Source organism: Cyclopterus lumpus, chromosome 21 (genome assembly GCF_009769545.1).
Source record: "Cyclopterus lumpus isolate fCycLum1 chromosome 21, fCycLum1.pri, whole genome shotgun sequence".
Classification (NCBI taxonomy): Eukaryota; Metazoa; Chordata; class Actinopteri; order Perciformes; family Cyclopteridae; genus Cyclopterus; species Cyclopterus lumpus.
The window spans coordinates 10,115,231-10,139,286 of record NC_046986.1 but is presented as its reverse complement, the minus strand read 5'-3'; the positions used below and the strand labels follow the sequence as shown (position 1 = coordinate 10,139,286).

Here is a 24,056-nt window from a genome sequence, read left to right as displayed (position 1 = left end):
AGTGGGGAAGACATTAATATTCCCCTCAGGATGTATCGTAACAACTTTGGTGATCCCCTGACTTTTCCCATCAAGTCTATAACCAAATACCTGAAAAACTAATTCCCCTCCAAACATTCTCCTCAGTCTCAGCTCATTTAGCTCAAAGCACCACTGTGAACCGTACAGCTTCACATAGACTGTCGTCTTATTCGTTTTCAGGTATGTTTTTCTGTATTCTTACCTGTCTTGGATACTGCATGGCTGCCTCTGGCACTCCATGGACCAATCGTTGCCCCTCTGGGTGAGTGTCCCCTCCCCCGTTCATATACTGACTGGCGTTACTGGGCACCATGCCCCTGACAGACAGGTGGTTTAAGTCCACATGGAAGTCAGAGGAGATCTTCCTGCCGTTCTGGATGTCGAACAGCGACAGGGTGACGTAAAATGGCTCCACCTGGAGAAGAAGGACAGCACCGTAACAATGTTGTATTGGACAGATGACGCTGATAATTGTTTCAATTTGTGCATTTCGTCAATCCATCTGCATGATCAGGTGACCAAATTGTAGTCAACTAGATAATTACTACATGACAACTACTTTCGGGAGTGGGGTAAGGTACAAGTCATCACTTAACCATCTTACTCGGCCATGCTAAATAATTAATTAATTACACTACAGGCGTTAGAGTTATACGTCTACACTAAAATAAGGACACTTTAAGCAAAGAAAAGACATATTTACGAAGAAAAATGTCATCTCACAGAACTTAGATCATCTAATGCTAAGGATGCACCAACAGAGAGAGCTGGTTGAACATGATTGTGTGTGTGTGTGTGTGTGTGTGTGTATGTGTGTGTGTGTGTGTGTGTGGTGGAGACTGTCTGACTCTTTACAATTAACTTGGACTCTTTAATAGACAGTTTCTGTTCGGAGGGACAGCAGGACATCAGGCTCCATTACACTCGCCATTACTGAGCCCGCTGCCTGGTTGCTATGCCAACAGGAGTCCTCCAGCAGCTCCAATAATGAGAGGCGTCCATCCGGCCGCTCTAAAAAAACACCTCATCTGTCTTCAGTCAGCTGGATAATGATATTTCAGGTAATTAGGCCCTATTGTGTCCAGAAAAAGATCAGTCTTACGTTGGTGGTTGGTCCCTCCTCGTTCTCGGCCACGCAGCTTTGCAGGTTGAAGGAGAGGTCATTGCAGTTCACCAGAACACGCTTGCCAAACTTCTCCTCGAACTGCTTCACATCCGGCTCTATTCCTGAGAAATCTAGTTTCTGAAGACAGTTCAATGGAAGTTATTACATTTCATCTCATTACCACATTGAGAGAAGTGAACTTAAATGAGCTTTCAATTGAGTTACCTGTGTGTCAGGGTCCAGCGTGAACAACTTCAATCTGGTCTCGTTCCTCATCCTAGACTCTATATCTCTTGCACTCTGGAGGAGGAGAAAGGCATTTCCTTAATTCAAACCACAAACTGTGGCTGATGTCTGTAACATCAGAAACAGATTCTGAGAGATCTCCAGTCACTTGATTTGATCAGGTGGTGCAACCAAACACTTCAGTGCAGCACACTGGAACCTGGCAAGTAGTTTCCTAATGAACTGATACAACCAGTTTCCATGCACATATGGCTTCTTTATTGCGTACCACTCAGCAATGTAAACAGCATGAGACAACCTCTGCAGCCTGTAAGTCATCAATCAGTAAATCATTAAAAAAAACTCTTTTGCAGGTGTCATTATGCCAAAGCAAGAGTCAGCGTTTTCCACAACTGCCTATCTTGTGTTGAATATTTAAAAAAAGCTTTAATTCAACAGATGACAAGAGGTCTGTGTTTAATGTCAGATCTGCACAAACAAATGAACGACTGAGAAATTAGGTGTGAAGCAGCATCTCTTGAATCTAAATCCAAGCCACATGTGTGTGTGGCTAAAGAGGCCCTCTTCCTTACAACTTCAATCAGGAACAGAGATGCTGCAACTCCATGTGAGGATGAACAGAATGTATGAGCACCCAGCTGAGAAAGTAGGACCTACCTGAAAGCTGTCCATGCTGCCAGAGGAACTGTCGGACTTTCCAAGATCATCATCTAGGAGGGGAATACAAGAAATCATTGGATGCAGACCACAGTAGCATAAACAAAAAAAATGGTATTGTTAAACATCCTTAATCGCTTACTGACATGTTAAAGTTTAGTAAACACTAATTCAACTGCACAGGGATGAGTAGGATTGAGATGAAGATCCAGCAGGTCTCAAGGGCATATTTATTAAAGCGTAGAATCCTCAGAAAGAAGAATTGCATTGTGTCCTCTCATGCATAGCGTGATAAATACAACGTGAGGAGTTAGGGAAGATTAGTGGAGGCATTCAAACTCTTTCCTCCATGGCTAAGCCTCCTATGAGACAGGAGGTGAGTATTAAAAGCCTGGGTGGTCTGTCACGTCACTACGCTCCACGACAGCGGCAGGAAGAAGAAGAGCGTTGAGGGGATGTTGGTGTGAATGAGTACATACAGCATCACAGAGTACATAAACTCATCATGATGAGTAGATTTACTGGATCTTCACGTGTGGTTGATAATTATTTTAGATGTAACAACTGAAGGTATTTTTCATCTTAGTTAAAAAAAAATATCACAATGGTAGCTTCTGTAATCAACTGCATTATTAAAAAAACGCAGATTGTTTATACAATTTCGAGGACTGAAACAAATTATTTTCATTCAACATTAACCTGTGGACAATTTTCTGGATTTATTGTTTCGCCTGTAAAATATACGTGAAAAATGTCCATCACAATTTCCCAAAGCCCAGGCTGACGTCCTTAAATGTCTTGTTTTGACCGACCAACCGTCCAAAGCCTAAAGATATTCAGTTAATAATCAGAAGAATGAGCAAACCAGTGTCAATCCTAAACACTGGTTGATTTAGAATATTTCTATTTGAGATACAACAATAGAATTGTAGAGTTTAGCTGTCTGGAGTCTTTTTCTTGATATATGAGCTTCATCTATTCAGTTTTTTGTGAATAGTTCCATTTGATACAGCATTTTCTTCTGGGAATGTTGCGCAGTTCGTAATATAATTAGTTTTTATTGATTATGAAAATAATTTTCTGTTGATTGACTAATCAATTAAGTATAGGATTGTTGCAGCTCTACAAATGGCAAACAGAAAGTACAATAGTGATCATGTTGTTTGGACCCATAACTTTAAGAAGCAAAACACATTATTCACATAATTTTGCCAGCGCGACCACACAAAAGCTGCTTTTGTCCGACATATTTTAGTCTGCAAAAACTATTTCTTAATTAAACCACAGATGTTTTTACAACACTATGAAAAACATGAATCATTTCTCATCACTGGCTTGGGATAATATTTTAACTAACACAAAATAATATTCCATTTCATATTTGTGTTTCTTTTGGACGCTGGAACAATATGGACCGACAGACAAACACACACACCATCATGAATGTCTCCATTCCTCTTCTCCTGCATGGCAATCTCAAAGCTGCTGTGCAAGATCTTGTTGAGTGTGTTGATCCAATCCTCCATCTCTCCTTCGCTGTCGGAGGCCAGCAGGTAGGTGCTCTTATCCTGCATCTTCAGCTCAAAAGCAAACCGCCGGACCTTGTTGTTCTGCAGCCGCAGGAAGAAGAAGGGGTTGGAGGAAGAAATACGTATGACTTGACATACAAGAGTCAAACAAAAATATTTTCAAGTGTACAAACCAAAGACTTGTTATTATCGAAAAGGAGGTAAGTTTCATGTTTTCCAAGTGGGCTGGTATCTGGTATTGAATGATTGATTAAATACGTTTAGTTTTTCACATTTAAAAATCAAATATCCGACTGTGGACATGGCAGGGCTGAAGGAACGTCTCATCTTGCCATCCAAAACTAACGTATAACAACTGCCTTCTCATCAGAAGGCGTAGATTCTTAGTTTTAGGATCTAAATCGTAGCTGGCTTCACTTTATTTGTACCACTTCCTTGTAGTTTGAGCCTGCAAACATAAACATAAAATCACAATATATAGGACTAAAATAATGACCCCGTTTAGGTCCAAAGATCTACAAAATGTGAGTCACTGTTCTGGCAAGAGATGGGAGGCTAAACACAGATTTAATTGAACCGACACAGAAATTGTCCACAGCAAATGGACAATGGGAGTTAGGGAGGAACAGATTATTTCCATCTGCGTAACAAAGCCTCACGCTCTGCCAAGACCACAGCAGAGACGTTTCTGAAGTGAGACGGAGCTGCTGAGCTAGTCAACAGAACATGAGCTGGATCTGCAGCGCTGAACTATGACCTCGATGATGTCACGATCCAATCTGGGCTTTTCTTTATTACACCCCATTCAGAGGCTACCACAGGTGATTCAGCTACTGATTGTCCATGACACGCCGTTATAATAAAGTATTCAAGCTGTATTTATTTTGTTAACTATGGAAGTCATCTCATTATTGTCAGCAGTCAGTGGACTGTTATGCTGGTTATCACTGTAGCGGGCCTGCGATGTTGAAACAGCACAGTGGGAGTGACTGGGAGGGAGTCTTAAACACACTTAATCATCTGATAGGTAGGAGGACCGTTCACAGCTGCACACATCCTCAGAGACAGGAGTGGACAAACCAGAATCATGTAAAAGATATTGTTAGCAGCTGTATTCGTAGGACAGGAAAGAATAGGAGAATGTTTTTTAGCACTTTTGCTCCAAACCTCATTAATATGTGGCAAATGCTTTGTGTGCTTAAGCATATGTTGTTGTATTAGAGCACAGGAGCAGCTTGAGGCATCAGTAGGATGTCCATCCACATGCTATTGCAGCTGCAGAGTTAAACATCTGCAGTTCCACTCGGAGTAGTTTCTGCTGGAGGAGTCTAAGTCACATGATCATTGAGACTTCGACAGAGCAGAAAACTCCTCAACTGTACAAGAGGCAGAAGGTGCATCACCAACACAATGGTTTAATGATCAAAGCACTTGCTCTGTATCGCAATCAGGGTACAACCAGCTGAATCACAATGTATGTTGAGGGCATCTCCTAAATTGGAGTATTTTCTCTTCAAACAAACTAGAGGAATTGGGCTCTATAAAAAAAAAAGCCATGGACAAAAAATAAAAATAAGTCTAAAATATGTCTGTTACCTCATTGTGTATGAAGTAACCGTTTAATGAGCTCCTTGTAGATATATAAATAGAAATGACGAGAAATATCAGTGCTTACCGTTGGTATTGTCTGTATGTTTTGTACACAAGTGTATTTAAACACCATGCGTTACCCTCTCCTCCTTCTACATTGTGGCCTGATAACTCTCCTCCTCTACACATGATAGGAATCAGACAGAACTGGAAAAACACTCAACCAATATCTGATTGATGCCAGCTGGGTGCTTCATCAGTAAGATCCATTGCTTTCCATCTATTGAGATGATAGACCCAGTGAGTCTTGGCCTGCACTCAGATGCACGCACGTAACATCGATCGTGAGGCCGACGGAAAGTGCAGGAAAGTGAGACCTCAGCATTCACCTTGTTTCACCAGCTGACAGTCAGCAGTAAAGCCCGACCTTGGGGAGGAGGGTGCTCCGGTTTCAGGGAAATGAACAACAGAGGGTCTCACGGATACTTTTCAGCAGCAGCCCATCATTGTTGGAGAAATTGGTCGGGAAATTTGGCCTGTTGTAGCTTACGTTTTTACCCAGCATGTGGGGAAAATACGTTCACTGAGAGGTGAAGAGGAAGTAGCTGTGTCTGTATTCTCACTGTGTTTCCACTAAATGGCATTTCAATTTCTATGAGGGATCAGGTCACGGGATATCCCTTTTGGCAGAAGGGATATCCCTTTCTTGGCAGTGGTTTTAATTAGGGTCAGTTTAACGATCACTGCTTTCAAGCCAGAGGCCATATTTAAGAGCATACCTGAACCACACCCATACAGGAGTCCAAGAAGATGCTTCCTTTGGGCTCTTTGGAGATCTTCTCATCCTTGTAAAAGTTTAAATTATAAGAGCCGTCCCCGAGCTGGGTTAGATGGAAATATCTCCTCTTGAACGACTGAAACAAAAAAGAAAACACTTTTAATTATTGGAAAACAAAATGCAATGCGTCATAACAATTTCAAGTTAAGTTACACCATCTGTATGATACAGTACACATACAGTAATAAGAAGCATGTCTGTAAAAAGGCATTAACTAAACCAATGGATCATATCTTATGCTGTACAGATTGTAAAGCCCTTTGAAGCACATTTGTGATTTGTTTTTGTGGGCTGCCTACACAAACAAAACAGATTTAACTAAATTTACTTTTGACTTTGCGATGGAAATAATGTCTCAGGAAACCTTCCCCCAGAAAATGTTTGAAATGGATAATCTCCACTGCAAACAACAGCAACATATGTCAACAATATGGACAGCTGAGTAAGACAAGTTAATAAAAAACAAATAGAAAAGACTCCTGATAGTTTCGTCAATATTTCCTCTTTGCTACATAACTGGTACACAAGATATAAAATACATTACAGTTGTGGTAATTTATTAAATATATTGTGGGTGCAACCAATACTTATTTTAATCTGTCAATACTTTTCTTGACTTATTCATTAATATTGTCTGTAAAATATTAGAAAACTTTGAAAAATGTCCAATACCCAAAAGGTTACATCTTCAAATTACCAAAAGCCAAATATATTTAGTTTGCTATCTAATAAAGACAAAAGATATTATGCAAATCCTGACATTTCAGGAGCTGGAACCAAACTCGTGGAACCAGTTGTGCTTGAAAAGTGAATTAACCTGTCAAACCAGCTGCTTTTAAATGTTCTGTTGATCGAAAAATCAATGAAATGACTTTTCAGTTGTAAATGTCATCACTATCTCACCCTCATGGTGACGCTGATAGCACTGTTTATGTTGCCTTTATACAGCCAGCCATGTTTGGAAATCCCGCCTTTCTGGGATCCTAGGGAGGCCGTATCCTGCAGGAGACAAAGACACGAGATGAGACTATTTAATACACACTGATACTGTGCACACTGCAAGGGGAAAAGCCATGTAATCCATCGTTGATTCTCCAAATCCTCTTTTCCACGTCTGTAACATATACACACACACATACCAATAGATTGGAATCATTTACAACATTCAAATTATTTCATTGCAATACTTGAATTGGGGCAAATGATGGAGAAATTACAACAAAATACCATCACCCGTTTCCACGAAATTGTCAAAAATGAGTGGATATGCTGAGAAAATGCACGTCTAAATATCAAAAAGATGTCAGAAGAATGGGACTTTATTTGGATATTCATGCAGGGAGTCATCATATCTCGATATTATATCACAGAGGCCATTAATTAACACATCCTGACAAAACCTCGCCTCCCTGTGCAGAAAACCTTTGATGTTGTGGTCTGAGATGACACAGAGCTGAACACGACGTAGGTCTGTCTCCGTGCAAACAAGCAGGCAGAGGAACATTAAACAAACTGTGACTGTTAAACTAAATAAATATCTCCCTCCTCACAGCAGATTCATGACACAAGGACCGTGATCATCTCGCACTCATAAGGCGAGTAGCAGTAGATCACACAGATGCAACAGCTGTAAAAATAATCCAATTAGGAGAGTAATGAAGGAAGAGGAGCTCTGTATCGTCCTTTGGATCAGTCCAGTCATTTACTGTTACACTTCCAGACTTTGCAAGACTGCAGTGAGGAACTGTATCCGTGACAATTTCACACAATGCAAAGAGTGAATGGCCTTTCAAGATGTCTTCATTCTGGTCCAGCACCTATTCTTTTCCTCTCAGTATAATAAAGCTAAAGGGGGATTTTTTTAAAAGTGCAGACAGTAATTTGGATATTTTCAACGTGCCATGCGTGGAGTGATCTAAAAAGCATCTGGAAAGGTTCAGTGCCGTTTCTTCTCGTCAATGTCTAGACAACATTCACCGGTCTGCAGAGAGGCTGACAGATCACGGGTTCCTTCTCTCCGAACTCCAGAAAACAAAACAAAACAAATCACCAAAACAAACATTACTAAACTCCAATCAGGAAAAGAGATGTCAAATCAAAATCTCACAAGCGCAGTTGGATGTCATCCAAAACACACAAACATAAAAAAGTAGATGATGGGTTCAGATCCTTTTCTTTCATTTGCAAAAACAGCCTCCCAGTTAAAAGAAGTCTTGTTCTGTTAGGAGGTGAGCATGGTCTGTGACCCATGAAGACCAAAGCCAAAGCTTTCCTCAGTCACACCTGCGTTAACTAATTGAACTAGTTGTGTTGTTTTCTAAAAACCTATAAGCTCCTCATTGTGTATTTCTGCTAATACTGAGGCACGTTTTGTTGGCTGTAGGAGGCGCAGCTTGATATATCAGGTGAGGAGAGTAGGATCATCATCATCAAACATCTTGTGAGGGTGTGTGACCTTATAGCATGTTCAATAACATTTCAGCCACAGCTCCGTATCCTCTCTTAAGACTCAAATCAGCCTTTCCAAAGAAAACAAACACTCATTCTGTAACTAATCTGTGCAAGAAAGCACCCACCCACCAGTCATGCAGGAATTTGAAGAGGATGAAAAGATCTAAATGTTGCCTGAAAAATGAATTGTGTAAAAACAAAAAGGCAGTTTTGAGACATTGTGTGCCAGCAAAAGTCATTAAGTCTAATTACACTTAATTATTTCCATTAAATTAATCTTAAAAATACCCGTTATCTCTTTAACAGCCATAATGAGAACAGGAAAGGCAAAGCTGACGACTGATATAAGACACATTTAGGTTTTTTTTTTCTGGGCCAGGCTTCTCGTAAGGAGATGTGATCCTGAGTAAGAAATGACTGCAAATACACATACTTCATCACTGAGGTGTTGATTGGATTGTTTTTGGGAAAATCAAAAGAATGAAAACTCTAAATAAGACAAAGACTCACCTCATCTTTGTCGACATCCTCGTCCACTTCAAATACATGGACAGCCAGTTTATCGGGCCTGGACACTTTGCTGTAAAATAATAGATTCTCATCAACAGGTTAACATAGTATGTATTAACAGATTACTACAGGTCAACGTAACTGCCTACTCTGGTACTGTACAATTTAAAAAGGTGCAGTTTGTAGGATTTGGCGACATCTAGCGGTGAGGTTGCAGATTGCAACCAACTGAACTTCTGTGGACTAAAGCGTTTAGGAGAACTACTGTAGAAACATGGCAGGCGGTTCCATGAAGAAGACCGGCTCCGTATGTAGACACTAACTCATTCTAAGGTCACGAAAACACAACCATTCCTATTTTCAGGTGACTGCATAGATCTCCATTAAAGCTACACACTGTTACTTTAAGCAAAATATCTCCATTTCTCTGAATCTTTTTTACTCCAACACATTTATCTGACAGCTTTTGCTACAAGTTACTTAACACACAACCTTATAAAATATTATTTTGGTTTACCCCCGTTAAAAAAGGGACACTCTTTTTCTTTTGATACACCTTTCTGCTAGCACGTGAATCCTTAACACTTGACGTTTAACATTGTTCAGGATATTCATTTCAGTTCACTCTGAAAATCTTTCTTACACATGTGGTTTGAAGTGGTGTGACTGAGATGTGACTTTTCCTGAAAAAGCAGCACTTGACTGTTCATGGTAAATGTGTTACGGTGTACACTGCCTGGCCTGCTGGTCAATAAAAATGTGCCAAAGGTCAGAAACACGTCATGGAGTATTGTTTAAACTTCCCCAGATTCAGTGACAGCACCTTTGGCAGCAGTGACAGTGTCAAGATCATAAGGTCACTGTCAACTCAGTCTGACATGATGGTAGTAAAATTGATATTCTTAAAAGGAAGAGGCTGGACCTGATGACACAATCTCCGGACAATAAGGGGGGGTTTCCACAGTGACTACAGGCAGGAATCATTCAGTGCAGGAAACACTCTTTTGTTGCAGGGAAATAAGAATTATTTACACTCTGCGTTTCCTTGTTATTAAATCATAACAGCCAGAGTCAACAGCAGGAAACCAAACGGTGACAGTCTTTAACTGTGTGTCTTTTAGTTTAAAACCTCTGGCATCTATATTTGATGCAGTAGCTGTTCTTACTTGGCCATCAAAAGAATGTCTTGGCCCATTACCACATTGCCTCTGTGTATATATTGGACACTAGTGCCGAGGTTTTCAACTCTAGACTTACTTTGGAAGCTGTCGAAAGTCTCCAGAATAGTCCTCATACTTGTAGTTGACGACATGCCAGTCCGATTTGTAGGCCTTAATGCACTAAGACAATGAAAGCAAATGACAGACTACTATAAACAGACACACATTCATAATACACACAGTACGGTGGTAGTTTAGGGATGTGTCAAGGTGTCACTATGCATCAAAACAGCTAGATTGTGTTTATAGTTAGGAAGAATATAAACATATAAGCAATCTGTGCTTTGTGTATATGCTGTGTGTATTTACTTCATTGATCCTTCCAGAAGTTACGGTTTAGTTATGTTTCCTCCATCAAGTTTATAACTACAGTTAGTTGTGCTGCTTAAATGTCCCACAATATTTAATGCACTGACATAACTGAACGCTTTGTAGCGATTACAGCTGACCCGCACTCCACTGATTGACACACTGTCAGTCTCACAATGGACTGTTTGGAAAAATATGAATCGATGCCTTCTTCTTTCTTGTCAAAACCTGGCTCCGGCATTACTCACAATGTAAATAAACCGCCAACAGCTGGTCAGAGATTCGGGTGTGTTGTGCTCGTGGCCTCTAGTGTAGTGACGCACAGTTGTCTGGTAAGCTCACAGCCAAAACCAACACAAAAACATTTTAACCTATTCACAAGATGAAATACTTTGAAAGAAAGTGTTTAATTGTTGACGGATACAATACAGCGGCTGACAACATATTTTCTAACAGCTATTAGAACCACAAGAAAGCACAGTCAAAATGCAATGGTTGTGTCTTGTACAACCATTAAAGCCTCCAGTCAGTGAACTCCTAAAGGAAAAGGGCGTGCATGGTCAGTGTTCACGCTCAGTCTTACCGTTCATTAGCACAAAATGGGAGGGAGTGCACCTCTATCTGCCTTTACTTGGAAAGGAGACATCTGGTCATTGTTAGTCAGTGATAGGAGGAGCTCACTGGTATCTATTCTGCAGAACGTCGTGTCGTTTACCAGAATTGCTCCGGCAGGGAGATGAAATGCAACCTGATCGGGAGAGCGATCGGAAACAGAGAGGCTCCTGCTGGGTTGAGCCCCACAGCTGTCCTGGTGATGTCACACAAAACTTGACGGGGAGTTTCAGTATCTTTATGACTTCAGACAAGGCTCACTAAACACTGACTTTGACTTGGAAGGGGAACTGCCGGCAGCCAGTAAAAGAAGTGTGCATGTGACGGATGGTAAACCACTGTAAGAAACATTTATTCTCTCATTTACTTAGCAAAAATGTATTATTCAGAATATAATCTTTTTCAGTTCCACTGCAATTAAATTAGTAAACATTATTATTATTATTTGTCATATGGTATTTTGTTGCTGTTTGATAGCAGATATGCTCAAGACTCAGAACTATAAACAAACACTGACAGACAATAACCAGAAGTTTGATAAACCTGCGGATTGTTGAAATTAATTGCATGTTATCATTCCTACGGCCTCTGGCATTAATAGATATTACTGAGGAAATACAGTAGGAATAGTCTAGTTCCCTCCAGCAATGATCGGTAATGAGACATCATTTACGCAACCGTTTCTCCTTAAAGTTAGATTCATCTTCCATGTCGCTGAAATAAAGAGCTTTCCTGATCAGCTGTGATGCACGATGTAGCTTGCTGCTATTATTAGGCCACAAATTCAGTCATGTGTCACATTAGTGTCAATATTCTGTGGCAGTGTGTGTGTGCGTGTGGTTTAGGTGCAAGTGATATACTTTCCTAACCACTTCCTAACTCTGTACCCGTTCTACAGTACAGTTCAGTTCATTTTCAGTCTATATTTGTGCAATCAGTTATAGTACTTAAAGTGCTCTGTGTTTTTATTAATTCCAACCTGCACAAAGTTCCTCTCATGATTATAAAAAGTACAATGACTTTCACCTGCAGACTTTAACTTTAGTGTCTATAAAGCTACTTAATGTTGCCAATTGTTAAGTTCTGTGGAATTACTGCTCCTGAATATGACCAAATATTACCATACATTTACAATTAATTTAAATAAAGCGTTTAATTTGGTTTGATAGCAACTTTTGAAAAGCATGGTCTTAATTTACTTGTTCTAGTGCTTTTGTTGAAGCTGTGTCACGCCCATATTTAGGAGAGTATGCATACTCAGCTATGTAAACACTGTTAGGTGTTATTTAACGCTTAGCACTATTTCAACAACTATGCTTCATCAGCACTGCGTGAGTGTGGTTGGATCATATTGTTCTGGAGTTTGATTACAATTTAGCTAAATCCTGATTAATGCATGTAAATACATGACATCACTTTTTTTCCCCCATCTGAGCTCCCCCCACTTCAGTTGATAACACAAATACAGAAATCTCTAATGGGAAATACCCTAAATTGGCTAGAAAATGTTATTTTTACATAGGACCCTATCGCTAAACCTAAGGAGTTGATTAATAAAATGTGTTTTGAGGGCCTTTAAATCCACTTACCTCTTGGACAAACAGACTATGGGCCTCCCTCTCAGCATTTTCAGGCACTGTAGGGTAGAGAGTTCTCCCTTGCCGCCTCAAAGTTGAAATCTGCAAAAACAAAGCAATGGTCCATTCAACAAGAGCAACAGAGCGAGGAAATGACAACAAACATGACAACATTGTCAAAGTGAAAACTAAATGTGGAAGACATTGCTAAAGCGGGACACTTAGTATTCCAGTTTGTAGTCTCAGCTGGACACAGTTGCTCGTGGTGTTCTTTTAAATATTTGTCTATGTTTGAAGAAGGACTGATGTGTTTCTGAGGGTTCAAAGGGGCAGTGTGTGAGGGAGGCAGCATGCTTGTCCATACTGTTCAGCTCCAGGAATCACAGACACACCCCGAGTCTGGCTCTCTGGCACTGTTGTGCAGCCGCACTGTGAGTAATCAGCATCTCAGCATCTCTAATGCCTCATTTGAGCCTTTCAATAATAACCAACAGGTTTACTGTGCACCGTAGCCAAACAGCCGTTTTCACAGCAGAACAAGAACGCTCAGAAAACGCCTGCTTCAACAAGATGTGTCAACAGCCTTCCTAGCTGCTCTGACATCTCTTAATCCTGCACTCTTACAGACAACCAAGCTATAAGTCAGTTTTTAGCTAAATGTGAAAGCTGGAGCTCTATTTAAACAAGCCTCGAGTAAAATATTGCTTTGTGCAACAACATCTCCATCCGGTCTTTAGCAAGAGGATTAATTTAGAAATAAAGTGCATTTGACCACAAATAATCCCTGTGAGCAAGAGTGATATGAACACAATCATTAAGTGGAGCGGTTCAGCTGACTGAGTGGAAACAAGTGAATTGTGGCTTTGCACAAGTAGAACGCTTGTCAGCTGTGTTTCCTATGATGAGATGGATGCAGACAAAACCTTTAATATATCAGAATAAGCAGAATAATCCAAAATTAAACTATTTAAAAATCAAAAGTGGCATCTTTCTCCTTTGCCTAACTGTCCATCTGAATGACCTTGGCCTCGCGTTGGTTGTGTCGACTACGACAAATTCCACACCAAGCTTGCATTTTCGAACCTGAAGTCTCCCCCTTCCTCTCCGCTAGCCAGGTTTCCTGCAGGACAGATGATAATCTTTACAATCCAAGCAGCAGAAATAAACAGGCATGGAGGTAGGCAGGAAGTGGGCAACAGGAAGCATTTAATTGGGCTACAAGTCGCCAGGGAGAACCATGAGATTATCTGGTGAAATAAGGCCTAAATTAGCACAGGATAGCCATACCTGAACCAAGTGGGCCTCAAGACATCCCCACCTCAGCAGTGGTCTCATAATTAAGTAATAAGTTCAAACATACATTAAAGAAAGGTTGTTGCTATTATTTTTTGCTATTATTTTTTATTTTTGTAATTGTCAATGAATCCAAAAAAAGACATGATACAGTAATTCCTCTGTGCCATAGACTTCCATTGCTGTCCTAAAATGATTGAACACACATTAATGAGCAACACTGTTGTACTCTGACATTTCCCATAGTTTGTATTCAGTCATTCCAACAAACACTGTCATGCTGCTGTAAATACTCATATCCTCATCAAATCTGTGTCTGTAGTCGTCCCAAATAATACACTATCCACTTGAGTTTGCTATAAACGACAGTGCCTCGATTTCTTTTTGTCAAATTATTTAGCCTTTCCCTTTTAGCAAGACTGAATTTACATGCCAGCACCTCCACTGTCGGCAACATAGCATGCTAACATAACATTAGCTAAATGCTAACGTCGGGAAACTAGCTTAATTCTCACAATGACAATGCTAATAAACATATAGTACTGCTGGAATGTCATTAGCTTTGTACCAAAGTGAAATTTGTAAGATAAATTAAAAATTAAGAGCATATTTATTGTTTCCACAAGGCAGCGGCTGAGCCTACGCCTTACAGTTAAATTTGCTCAATTCATTAACAGTGCAAACAATGGCAAAAGTGCTGACAGAGCTAATAGTGTTTACTTGAGGGGGAACTGGAGGGTGGGGGCTACGCTTCCGCGCCAAAAGAAGTGGACCATCCATTTATAATAAAAGTGTAACTATATATTGTTGTTCCCAATTTTTTTAAATGTATATCCTCGGACAGAACAGACGAGAATCTGACAAGTACTGAGAGCCAAAGTAACGCGTTGGTTTTAGTGTTGTCATGGGATTTGTTGACAATAACAAAGATACAGAACATTGCCAGCCTTATCCTTTAAAGATATGGCAACTGTAAAGTAAAAGAAAAATAATAATATCCTAATCTGTGGGCTTTACGGCGGTGATGGGCCCAGACCTTAGGGAAGGAAGGGCCCCCTCGTCGTAATCCTCGTTCTCCAGAAACCTTGCAGAGAGAGCGCAGAGAGACCTGCACATAACTGCATTGTGCCAAAAGCTTCCAGATCAAAACCAGATGGAGATGATATAAACACTGGCTCTCAAATGACGAGCACCAACACATGACTCTTGATGTGCCAGCAGGGATAAGATAAGGTAGAGACCTGCTCGTGGTTTCTATTAATGAGAAACAGACAAAAAACAGGATTCATACCAAAAAAGTAACAAAAAGGGAGCTTCTGCTTGTTTTAGACTTGATTTATCACCAACTAATACTGTATACTTAGTGCTGTCTGGATGCATATTTAGGTTTCTGTATGAGTACACTGGCTTTACCCCCTTTCACTAAAAGCACCAAAGGTTGAACACTGAAGCTGATTAAAACCTTGCTCGAGTGCAGGGCGGTCGGAACAGATGTTCGCTTCAATCACTGGGCCGGTGGTGTTTTCTTTAGTCAGAATCACCTGTCAGCCCCCGACAACGTATCGTTTGTGTGTAAAGTTGGTATGTTATGTTCACAGCAGCAGGCTGGAGGAGCATGACACAAGAGAAGACAAAGCCAAGGCTGTCCCACTGTCACTGAGCACCCAGCTGCCAGGCCTCTGTAAACTGTAACCAACAGCTTTAAAAAGCGCCAAACACAAAGTTATGACCACTTTCTTTTCACTTTTATTCTATTCCACACAGCCATCTTCTCCAGTACAGCAACTGGAAAGGTTCAGCCCAAATGCATTTAAGTCTCCTCCATTACAAATTTAACATGCAACACAGGTGATAAATAGTGGTTTTAAAATAAGCAGAGCATTGTTTTATCTCCACAGGGGATATTCGACTGAAATCAGTTGGAAAAATGAGAACGATAAGGTTTAAATTAAAAAGTAAAAATATGAACAAATATATAAATAATAAATATATAATATAAAAGACAAAGTTATGAAGTAAAGTGGCAATGGTTTGATTAATAGCAGGGCGTCAGCAAATAAAGAATGTAAACAATGTGTAGACCAGAATAATATATAATGTAATTTAGTCTAATTACTATGATAACATAGTTACTGCAATATGAGGTAAAATGTAATAATAATACTGGTATTATTACAGTGTACACTGCAGCATAATAATATAATAATAGTAGCTTATCAAATGTAAAATAGTATAGTAGTGAAGTATAATATTGTATAATAATAATAAAGTAATTGTTTAGACTTCTCACATAAGACTGTAATGTTCAGATGCATCTGCAAAATTCTGTTTTATTTTTGTTAAAAATGTCTTTTGGTTGCATGGGAATGCATTTTAAAAAGGACAGATTGATTTGAAGTCCACCCATCTGGTGCATTCAAGTGCTCTCATGTAAACAACGCTTCTTTAAAAAAAAAAAAAAAAAAGATACATTTTGTGTACAATATTTGGGGATTTTGCTGGAGTGTACGGAATTTTTTTGGAAATCGCTGAGTCTCCGACTCTGAAAGTCAATATATAGCTTTTTACAGGTCAAGGAGCAGCGACTTAAAAAGTACAAATAAAATACTTTTTTAAATTGATAGAATATACAGTAGCATTTATACAACATCTGTTACTGTATACAGGTCATCAAAACATCCCTCTTAATTGAACTGTCTTATGTGGGCATTCAGCTACAACAATAAAAGACTATGAAATTTCCACTGGACTGTGAGACAGAGTATCAGTGTCAGATTTAAAGGATGTGCAGCACATCTTATTTGCTGCTGTAGGAACATCTTTCAATCAAGTCTCATTTCCTGAAGTACAAGCACCGGGCCAGATTTCCATTTTAGATTTTCCATCCTCACCACGGAAAGTGTGAGAGAGCGTACGTCCTGTTCAATGTGGCAGAAGATAACACACAGTGGCTCTGTCACAACATTAGAGAATGAATGAGCCAATTAAACAGATAGCCCCTGACCCCTCTCTCTCTCGCGCTACAGCATGGAAGGATCTAAACACAAATAAAACCCCTGTAAAGGACCCCGCCCTGTACTCTCTGCACTGGCCACGCCTTGGGTCGGAAGAAAAGACCGCTAACGGCAAACAAATACAACCAAGAAAAACACGCAAGTGGGCGGTGTAAATAAGGAATTTTGGACAGATAACAAGAACAATAATGTGCCAATAAGTATTCATTATTATGGAGTGGATTTCTTTTTAATAAAGTGCCTCCCTTTCCACAGTGGAAACATGAGCAGCAGCACTGGAAGTTAAAGCTCTGACTCCGACAGTGTTGTGTTATTACCACTCTATAAGCTTCACACCACCACAAACTTTACATCACCCACATAGTTAAAATCTTCTCCTAAAATCTTCTCCCAATGCAATCCCAGATACAATAACCAAGGCATTTACTACAATAAGGCTTTTGCAGCAGTTTTTTCAGAGTGTGGATGTGACTTGCATGCATGAAACTGGTGTGAAACTCACCTCAAAGTCTTCCAGGGGGAACTGCAGCATGTCTCTGAGGACATCACTGAGTATTTGCGTCTTCCTTTGCACCAGCACATTTTCATAGTCCAGCGGCTCGATCACCTTCGGCTTAACCTGGAGAACACAGACGGAGCACTCTAAGACCGGGATATTTTATGAAAGTTTACACGGTAGCTCTAATATGAAGGTTAACATGCACACAAAAGGGACTGGATGAAATATAATTGGCACATGTATTTTTTGTTGTTGTTGGTGCATTTCACACCTTTATTAACTAGATCCAGGGGAACTATGACAGGAAATGAGGAAGAAGAAAGATGTGTAATAACATCCAACAAAGGCCCCCGGGCAGACACAAATCAGGGATGTTGCGGTTCAAGGTTGGCATTGCTTTTGTAACTGACCCTGCTGACCTTCATTTGGTAAAACTCACCGAATGAGAGTGAAATTGGAGTTGTGGCACAAGGAAGGTACTGATACCCTGCTGATGAGCTGACATCCTTTTGCCATTCACGATAACACTTTCAAATAGAGTAAAAGAGACTAGTATGTTCATGGAAAATTAAAAGTACATTCAATGAGCGCAAAGAAGAAGATTTGAATTTAAGCATACAAATGATGCTTTTGGTCGACATGTCTGAATCTAAGCGCAGCATCTAATACTATGATTGTATTTTTGTACATCTTAAATATTGTATTTTATAGTCAAAAGCTATTCTTAGTTCGAGCCAACAGAGTATCCAAGGCAAATCCAGCAAATGAGGCATATAGCTGTGCACAGGAGCAGAGACGGTGTCGTGCACAGACGGGCGCTGTCACATTAGGTTTTACCAACACACGCTATCTCTTGAATACACTGCGATAAGTTGATCAGGGCTCCACCTGCTCAGAGCAAATGCATCCGCCTCAGCAGTAGGAAGATCTCAATGAGCTTATGCCTCCATGAGAGCAAACATGCAGGACATTTATGTCAAGAAAACAAGGCCTTTTACTCTTATTGTACTTGACGAGAATCAGAAATCAGTTTGCAAATGTGATGTTCTTTTGTAGCTCAAGATCAGATGTGGCTATGTTATCAAAAGATGATTATGGATTTATGGGGCATCATGTCATAGTGTCTGCCTAATGTTAAATAACTTGACCCCTACCCTCAAGTGGTAGAGGCCGGAGAGGACTCATGCACTGCAAAGATACAGTAGCCACGAGAGGGAAAGTCAGTTGTCAACACTTCTGGCTGATGGGACAAGAGGATACATCTTACAGCCAGGAGAACAGCAGAGTGCAAAGTGAACCATCTCCAGATTTCTGTGCTGAGTGACAGCACGGCCCACATGTTGCCTCCACATCTGGGACTGATAACACAAGCATGATCTCAGAGGGGGGAGTCATGGATAGTGACCTGCCTAAATACATGTTGCTAGCAACCTTGTTGATAACAGAGCACAGCTCACACTGAGGACAGCGGGGGCAGGACCTTGTATCAAGGACAAGGAGGGGAGAGCAGAGACGGTGCCACCATGTCTGCCAGCTAAAGCAGGCTGTGACATTATCAGTCAACCGCTTATTCACAGCTTTATCTGGACTTAACTAAAATGTAGTTGCAATTAAAATGCCCGCACATTTCAACAAACGCTAGAAAAAAGACAAAAAGTAGAGTCTGATGCCTACTTGCAGACACAAGACGTGTATGTGTGTATGTGTGTGTGTGTGTGTATTTTGCTTGTCCTGAACTAAAATGCCTAACATCTCTATGCACAGACTGCACTTTGTTACTTCACCAGAAAACCTTTTTCTGTCCAAATACCCGCCGAAGCTGAAAACTCCTGCAATTAAAATGGATTCTGATATTTAAAGTCCCTGCTTAAAGATTTGATCCCATTAAAGAGATGGTGCCCTCTTCTCACCAGTGTTGGGTTCCTTATCCCACTTGTTGTTGCTGACTGCACTCCAAACCCCTCTGGGCTCTTCCACATTGCTTTGTCAGTGGCCAGTGAAGGTGGTAAACCACAAAGTACACTCAGCACTGAGTAAGATAATGAACATGCACAATCAGGAGCCCAGTCATTCCCTCAACCCACAATGCTGACCGTAGCCAATGGATCCCAACTTGTATTGTATTATGTTGTATCAGTCCTCGGAAACAGCTTTTATGTCTTGATCTTCTATCTCTATGTACTATGTTTCTAGTGATCCTAAAATACACTACATCATTGGAATAAATATTCGAATAAAACCAGAACAATGCAAATGCATGTTTGACGTCTGTATAATTAAGTCAACAAACAGGCGTTCATCCCCGGAAAGCTCATATAACAGAAAGTTATGAAGCCACCTCTTCCACTGATCTAGCAGCTGTTTAGCTGCAGCACCCACTCCTCCCATCACTGCACCCTCCCACAGCAGTGAACAATGGTGCTGTGTAGTGCCGCTGTACTAACTGATACAGTCCTTTACCGTCTTCTCCACTCTGTACAGAGCAAATCACTGGACACCTTCATCGCAGGGCAGGACGTTATCTCTGTTGCCCAGGTAAAGATATTTTATAAGCCACGGTCCTCTTTAAGACTCAAGGGAGTCGCGTGCTAGTTCCCTACAGGTGGTTAAAGTTCAACAGTCTGCTATGCCGGTGCTAACGTTGCACATTTCCAATGCGAGTAGGCAGCGGTGTGTATAATGAAAGATGCTCACATGATACCTCTTCAGGGCTTCATGACTGTGGTTAGCCTGCACACTGTAAAACATGTTCTTTTAAACAGAAACTAAAAAGTATCATATGTCTTTACAGAAAAGTCCTTGAATGACTTACCGCCACCTGTGGCACCGCGTCTACCTCAGCCTCGGCTGCAGCCGAGCTCTTGTACTGCTGCGGACTCTCAATGACCAACTCCTTCTTCGGAGCTTTACTAACCCTTCCTTGCATTGTCAACAGTTAGATACCACGGAGCTATATCCCAAAGAGCGGCAGACAGCCAGCATATCCGATGAAGAAGAATCCTAGTGCTGGAAAAAGTTTGTGAAGTTTGTATTTCACCTCCCGGACCCGTGCGCTCACCCTCCCTTCTCAGACTGCTCCGTCTGTATGAAAGCAGTGGACTCACACCCAGGCGGAGGACATGGCCCCTCCTACACTCAGCTGTGCTGCCTGGGGGAGTTAAACACAAACACACACACACACACACACACACACACAATAAAGCTATCTGACCCCACACTATCCACCTGCACAGTGACACAGGGTTGACAAAGGCAAACAAACACATACACATTCCTCAAGTATTACAGTCTGGTCAGGGACTGTCCACGCCTTGTGGGACAGCTGAAATAGGAGCTGGCTTAAGTTTCACCAAGAGGAACAAGTTTGGAGAGAATGGGACAACAATGAGGCACCTGCCGGTCGCGGTATTCAAAGAAACCGCTCAAGCATCTGCCGAGTACATAGAGTATGAGGGCACCAACCAAGGAATCAGCTGCAGCGATTTAGAAATGATTTTCCGCGTAAACATCACAGATAAGCTGCCAGGCTGAGCTCATCAGATTGTAGCAGGACACGGACAAATCTTGACCCACATTTAACTATGAAAGAGTGAAGAACAGATCATTGGACTCTTTCTGAATCAGCAGTGCAGGATATGAAGTCATCGTCACAAACTATGACAGTCAAACGTTCATCACTGAAGCTTGTATTGCTCGCTGTGGTTCAACAGTTCATGACTGCAGCTGAGATCGTCTCGTCTAATCACAGAGTTTGAGATTAGGCCCGGCTTCTGTCTCGCCGCTCGTTGATGCAACTGCTGGAGGGGCATTCCAATGGGACAGTCAACCCACCGAGGAGTAGGCCCGACCTACAGATTCCTCAGTGGGCCACAGCAGGGGAGGATGTTATCTTTTCACGCCTGCATCTAAGCTTGAGGGGGGTGGGGGGGCATGTCAGCTGCTCCCCTCCCAGCCACGTGCCCCTCTGGGCCCCACACACAGATATGTATTATGGTCTAAATCGTGATAATACAATTTATTGTATCTCAATTAAGAAAATTAATGGAGAACTACATATGAAACTAGAAAGGTGCATTTATTTGAGTGCAGATATCCAACAGGTGTGTCTGCAATGACTACTGCTGTATTGTGTGACTGAATGAATACAATGCCTAATCGGCTCACCCACGTCTAGATACCAATGAGGCGTCGTGAAACACACTTCATTCAAACTCAAAACTAGCAGCGGTGTATGCAGGCTATAGGCTCCAGGGCATTGTGTAAGACACTTCATTAAATAGCAATATGGCAGTATAAAACAAGTCAATGGACGTATACAATAGGCAATAAAAGATATTTTAAGAAAGTGTGAATCAACCCAATCACTAGAGGTCCTTGAGCATGCAGCCATAACTGGCCATCCAACATGTTATGGAGTTTGCTGCAGCAGAATGCGAGATGAGCCGTGGACCATTTGGAAAAATGCTCTACGATTGTATCATGACAACACAGATCCAGTGAAAGTGCGTAAACCATAATAGTGAATTACTGAAATAACGATTTGAAAAATTGTAATAATAACCGTTAATGGGGAAAAACACCAACCATTGTGGGGTTTCATGTTGTCAAATGTAAAGATTTGCTTTTTTTCCTTTGACATATGGAATTGTAAACTGAATGTTTGGGTTTTGGACAGTGGTTCGATCAAAACAAGACACCTGAAGAAGTCACCTTGGGCCCCTGGGAAATTGTTTTGGATATTATTCCGCTGTTTACTGACATTTCTAAAACTGAACAAAGCGTCACTCAAAAATACCTCTGCAGATGAATCAATTATGAAACTAGTTGTTATTTGCAAACTTAATTGCAGTCCAAGACATTCATAAGACGCTGACCTAAAACCTAAAAGCTACCTCTTCCCAAATTTCCCCTACCATAGGTGATTATCGCCTAAGGCTAGGCTGTTTGTAATATTCAAACCCTTATCTTTTGATTTTAGCCTTAATCTACACTACAAACATGGCCGGCATACATAGCTCAGCAGTTAAGGGTTCACGTTTCTGTGGCCTCTAACTGTGTCTCTCAGTTATTTTCTATATCAACATAGCAGATCAAGGGTAGATCATTTGTTAATATTTGACTTCACATGAACTTTGTATGAAATAGCTACATCAGCAACCCCACTACTACAATGTCAGATCTCACATTTGTCACGAGGAAGTGGCTGTGATGCAGTGGGTTGATTAAAGACAGGTGTGCCTGCCCTCTGTGGTCTCCTATTGCCACATGAAGCCACCGCTCGTTCTTTTATGTTCCTCTGTGTGCAGGTATTATATGTCGGGCTGTCCTCGACCAAAGAGATTCTTAGTCCAATTCTTAGTTGTGGATTAAACAATAAATTGATTGAATTCATAGATCTGTTAATCTGAGTTTCTCCACAAAGACTCACACAGAAGCGCCTCTTAAAGTCTTGTGTTTGCCAGATATGTGTTAATCCACTCCTTAAAAGGCAGAGCTGGGCCTCCTGAGGGTTAAAGCTAGCCTCGTCTATCGTGATGGCTTCGAGAGGACTGCCATCGGGGGACGTGTTGTCAACTGCCAGAGCCCTTGGCCTGTTTTCCCCTCTCTTCCTATAGTACGGACATCTTTTAAATAGTTTGAGTTATTAGAGTGTCGCTAGGACAGCAGTATTCAAAGTGGAAAACACACTTTGACACAACATCCTGTCTGGCGCATCTCAAAGCACATTTTGAGGACAGCATGAGAAAAGTTGGCTATGACATGAACTACCCTATGGCATAGATGCAGATCAGCATGATCTAGAGGGGACTGGGTATGTGAAAGGGATGTAAGCTGATCATCAGGTGAAAGCTGGGTTACAAATCACTATCATCCTAGGGGCAGATAAGATCACCAAGGGGGGGCACAGTGAGTCATACACTCACTGTCTCAGATCAGTCAATTTGCTATAATACAGTCACACTGCTGAACAGAAATGCTTCAGTTCATCCGGTGCTTTCCAGAAAACGTCAAATTTGGCAAGATAACGAAACATGCATCATTACATTTGTTGTTTCAGCTTTTCCATATTTCATTGTTTATCATAACCATAATTCCACTTTGGATGCTCGCCGCAGAGAGTGCAGTGTACTCCTCCCTCTCTTCTTACAACATCCCCGGGTCCAATGTTATCAGACATCTTTGTGAAACACAGGCTTGTTTAACGTATCACACCCTCTGGTTTTTGCAATGGCTAAACATTGTTTCACCGACGCAAAATGTTATTCATGAAGTCATTTTGCATTTAGACCCACCAGACTCTGCAAGAACAACAGAAGCCACTTTATCGCTGGACGTCTCCTTTAGTGTCCTTAATTGTGCCGCGAGAATAATGCCACATTACAAATACTAGATGTGTGACTTTGATCTCGGAGTTTGTACAAAGGCAAGTTTCCTCATATCTGCAGCAATAAGAGAGACTTCCTTTCTGCATTGCAGCCCTGGTACACGACTCCCGAGTGAATACATTAAAATGAAATTCAGACGTGCAAAGTTTTGCAGATATATCCATGGAAACCGAAACAAATGTATTTCTTTGAGACAAGT

The 24,056-nt window shown here is 41.0% G+C and overlaps 1 protein-coding gene across 4 annotated transcripts in view; it reads right to left on the bottom strand.

The window, feature by feature from the left end:
* zmp:0000001200 (dedicator of cytokinesis protein 9) overlaps positions 1-24,056 on the bottom strand; it is a 70,535-nt gene that overhangs the window by 21,671 nt on the left and 24,808 nt on the right. For 2 of the 4 annotated variants that reach the window (XM_034561396.1, XM_034561392.1), the window contains exons 1-12: positions 20,284-20,448; positions 17,475-17,591; positions 12,678-12,767; positions 10,205-10,287; positions 8,948-9,017; positions 6,890-6,985; positions 5,928-6,062; positions 3,465-3,639; positions 2,030-2,082; positions 1,352-1,426; positions 1,124-1,264; positions 224-436 (exon numbers count right to left, since the gene is read on the bottom strand). In XM_034561396.1, the coding sequence (XP_034417287.1) occupies positions 224-436; positions 1,124-1,264; positions 1,352-1,426; positions 2,030-2,082; positions 3,465-3,639; positions 5,928-6,062; positions 6,890-6,985; positions 8,948-9,017; positions 10,205-10,287; positions 12,678-12,767; positions 17,475-17,591; positions 20,284-20,397 (1,362 nt within the window). In that variant the 5' untranslated portion in view covers positions 20,398-20,448. Of the gene's footprint in view, positions 1-223; positions 437-1,123; positions 1,265-1,351; positions 1,427-2,029; positions 2,083-3,464; positions 3,640-5,927; positions 6,063-6,889; positions 6,986-8,947; positions 9,018-10,204; positions 10,288-12,677; positions 12,768-17,474; positions 17,592-20,283; positions 20,449-24,056 lie in introns of those variants that run through there. The other 2 variants (XM_034561391.1, XM_034561395.1) reach the window with 1 other exon arrangement.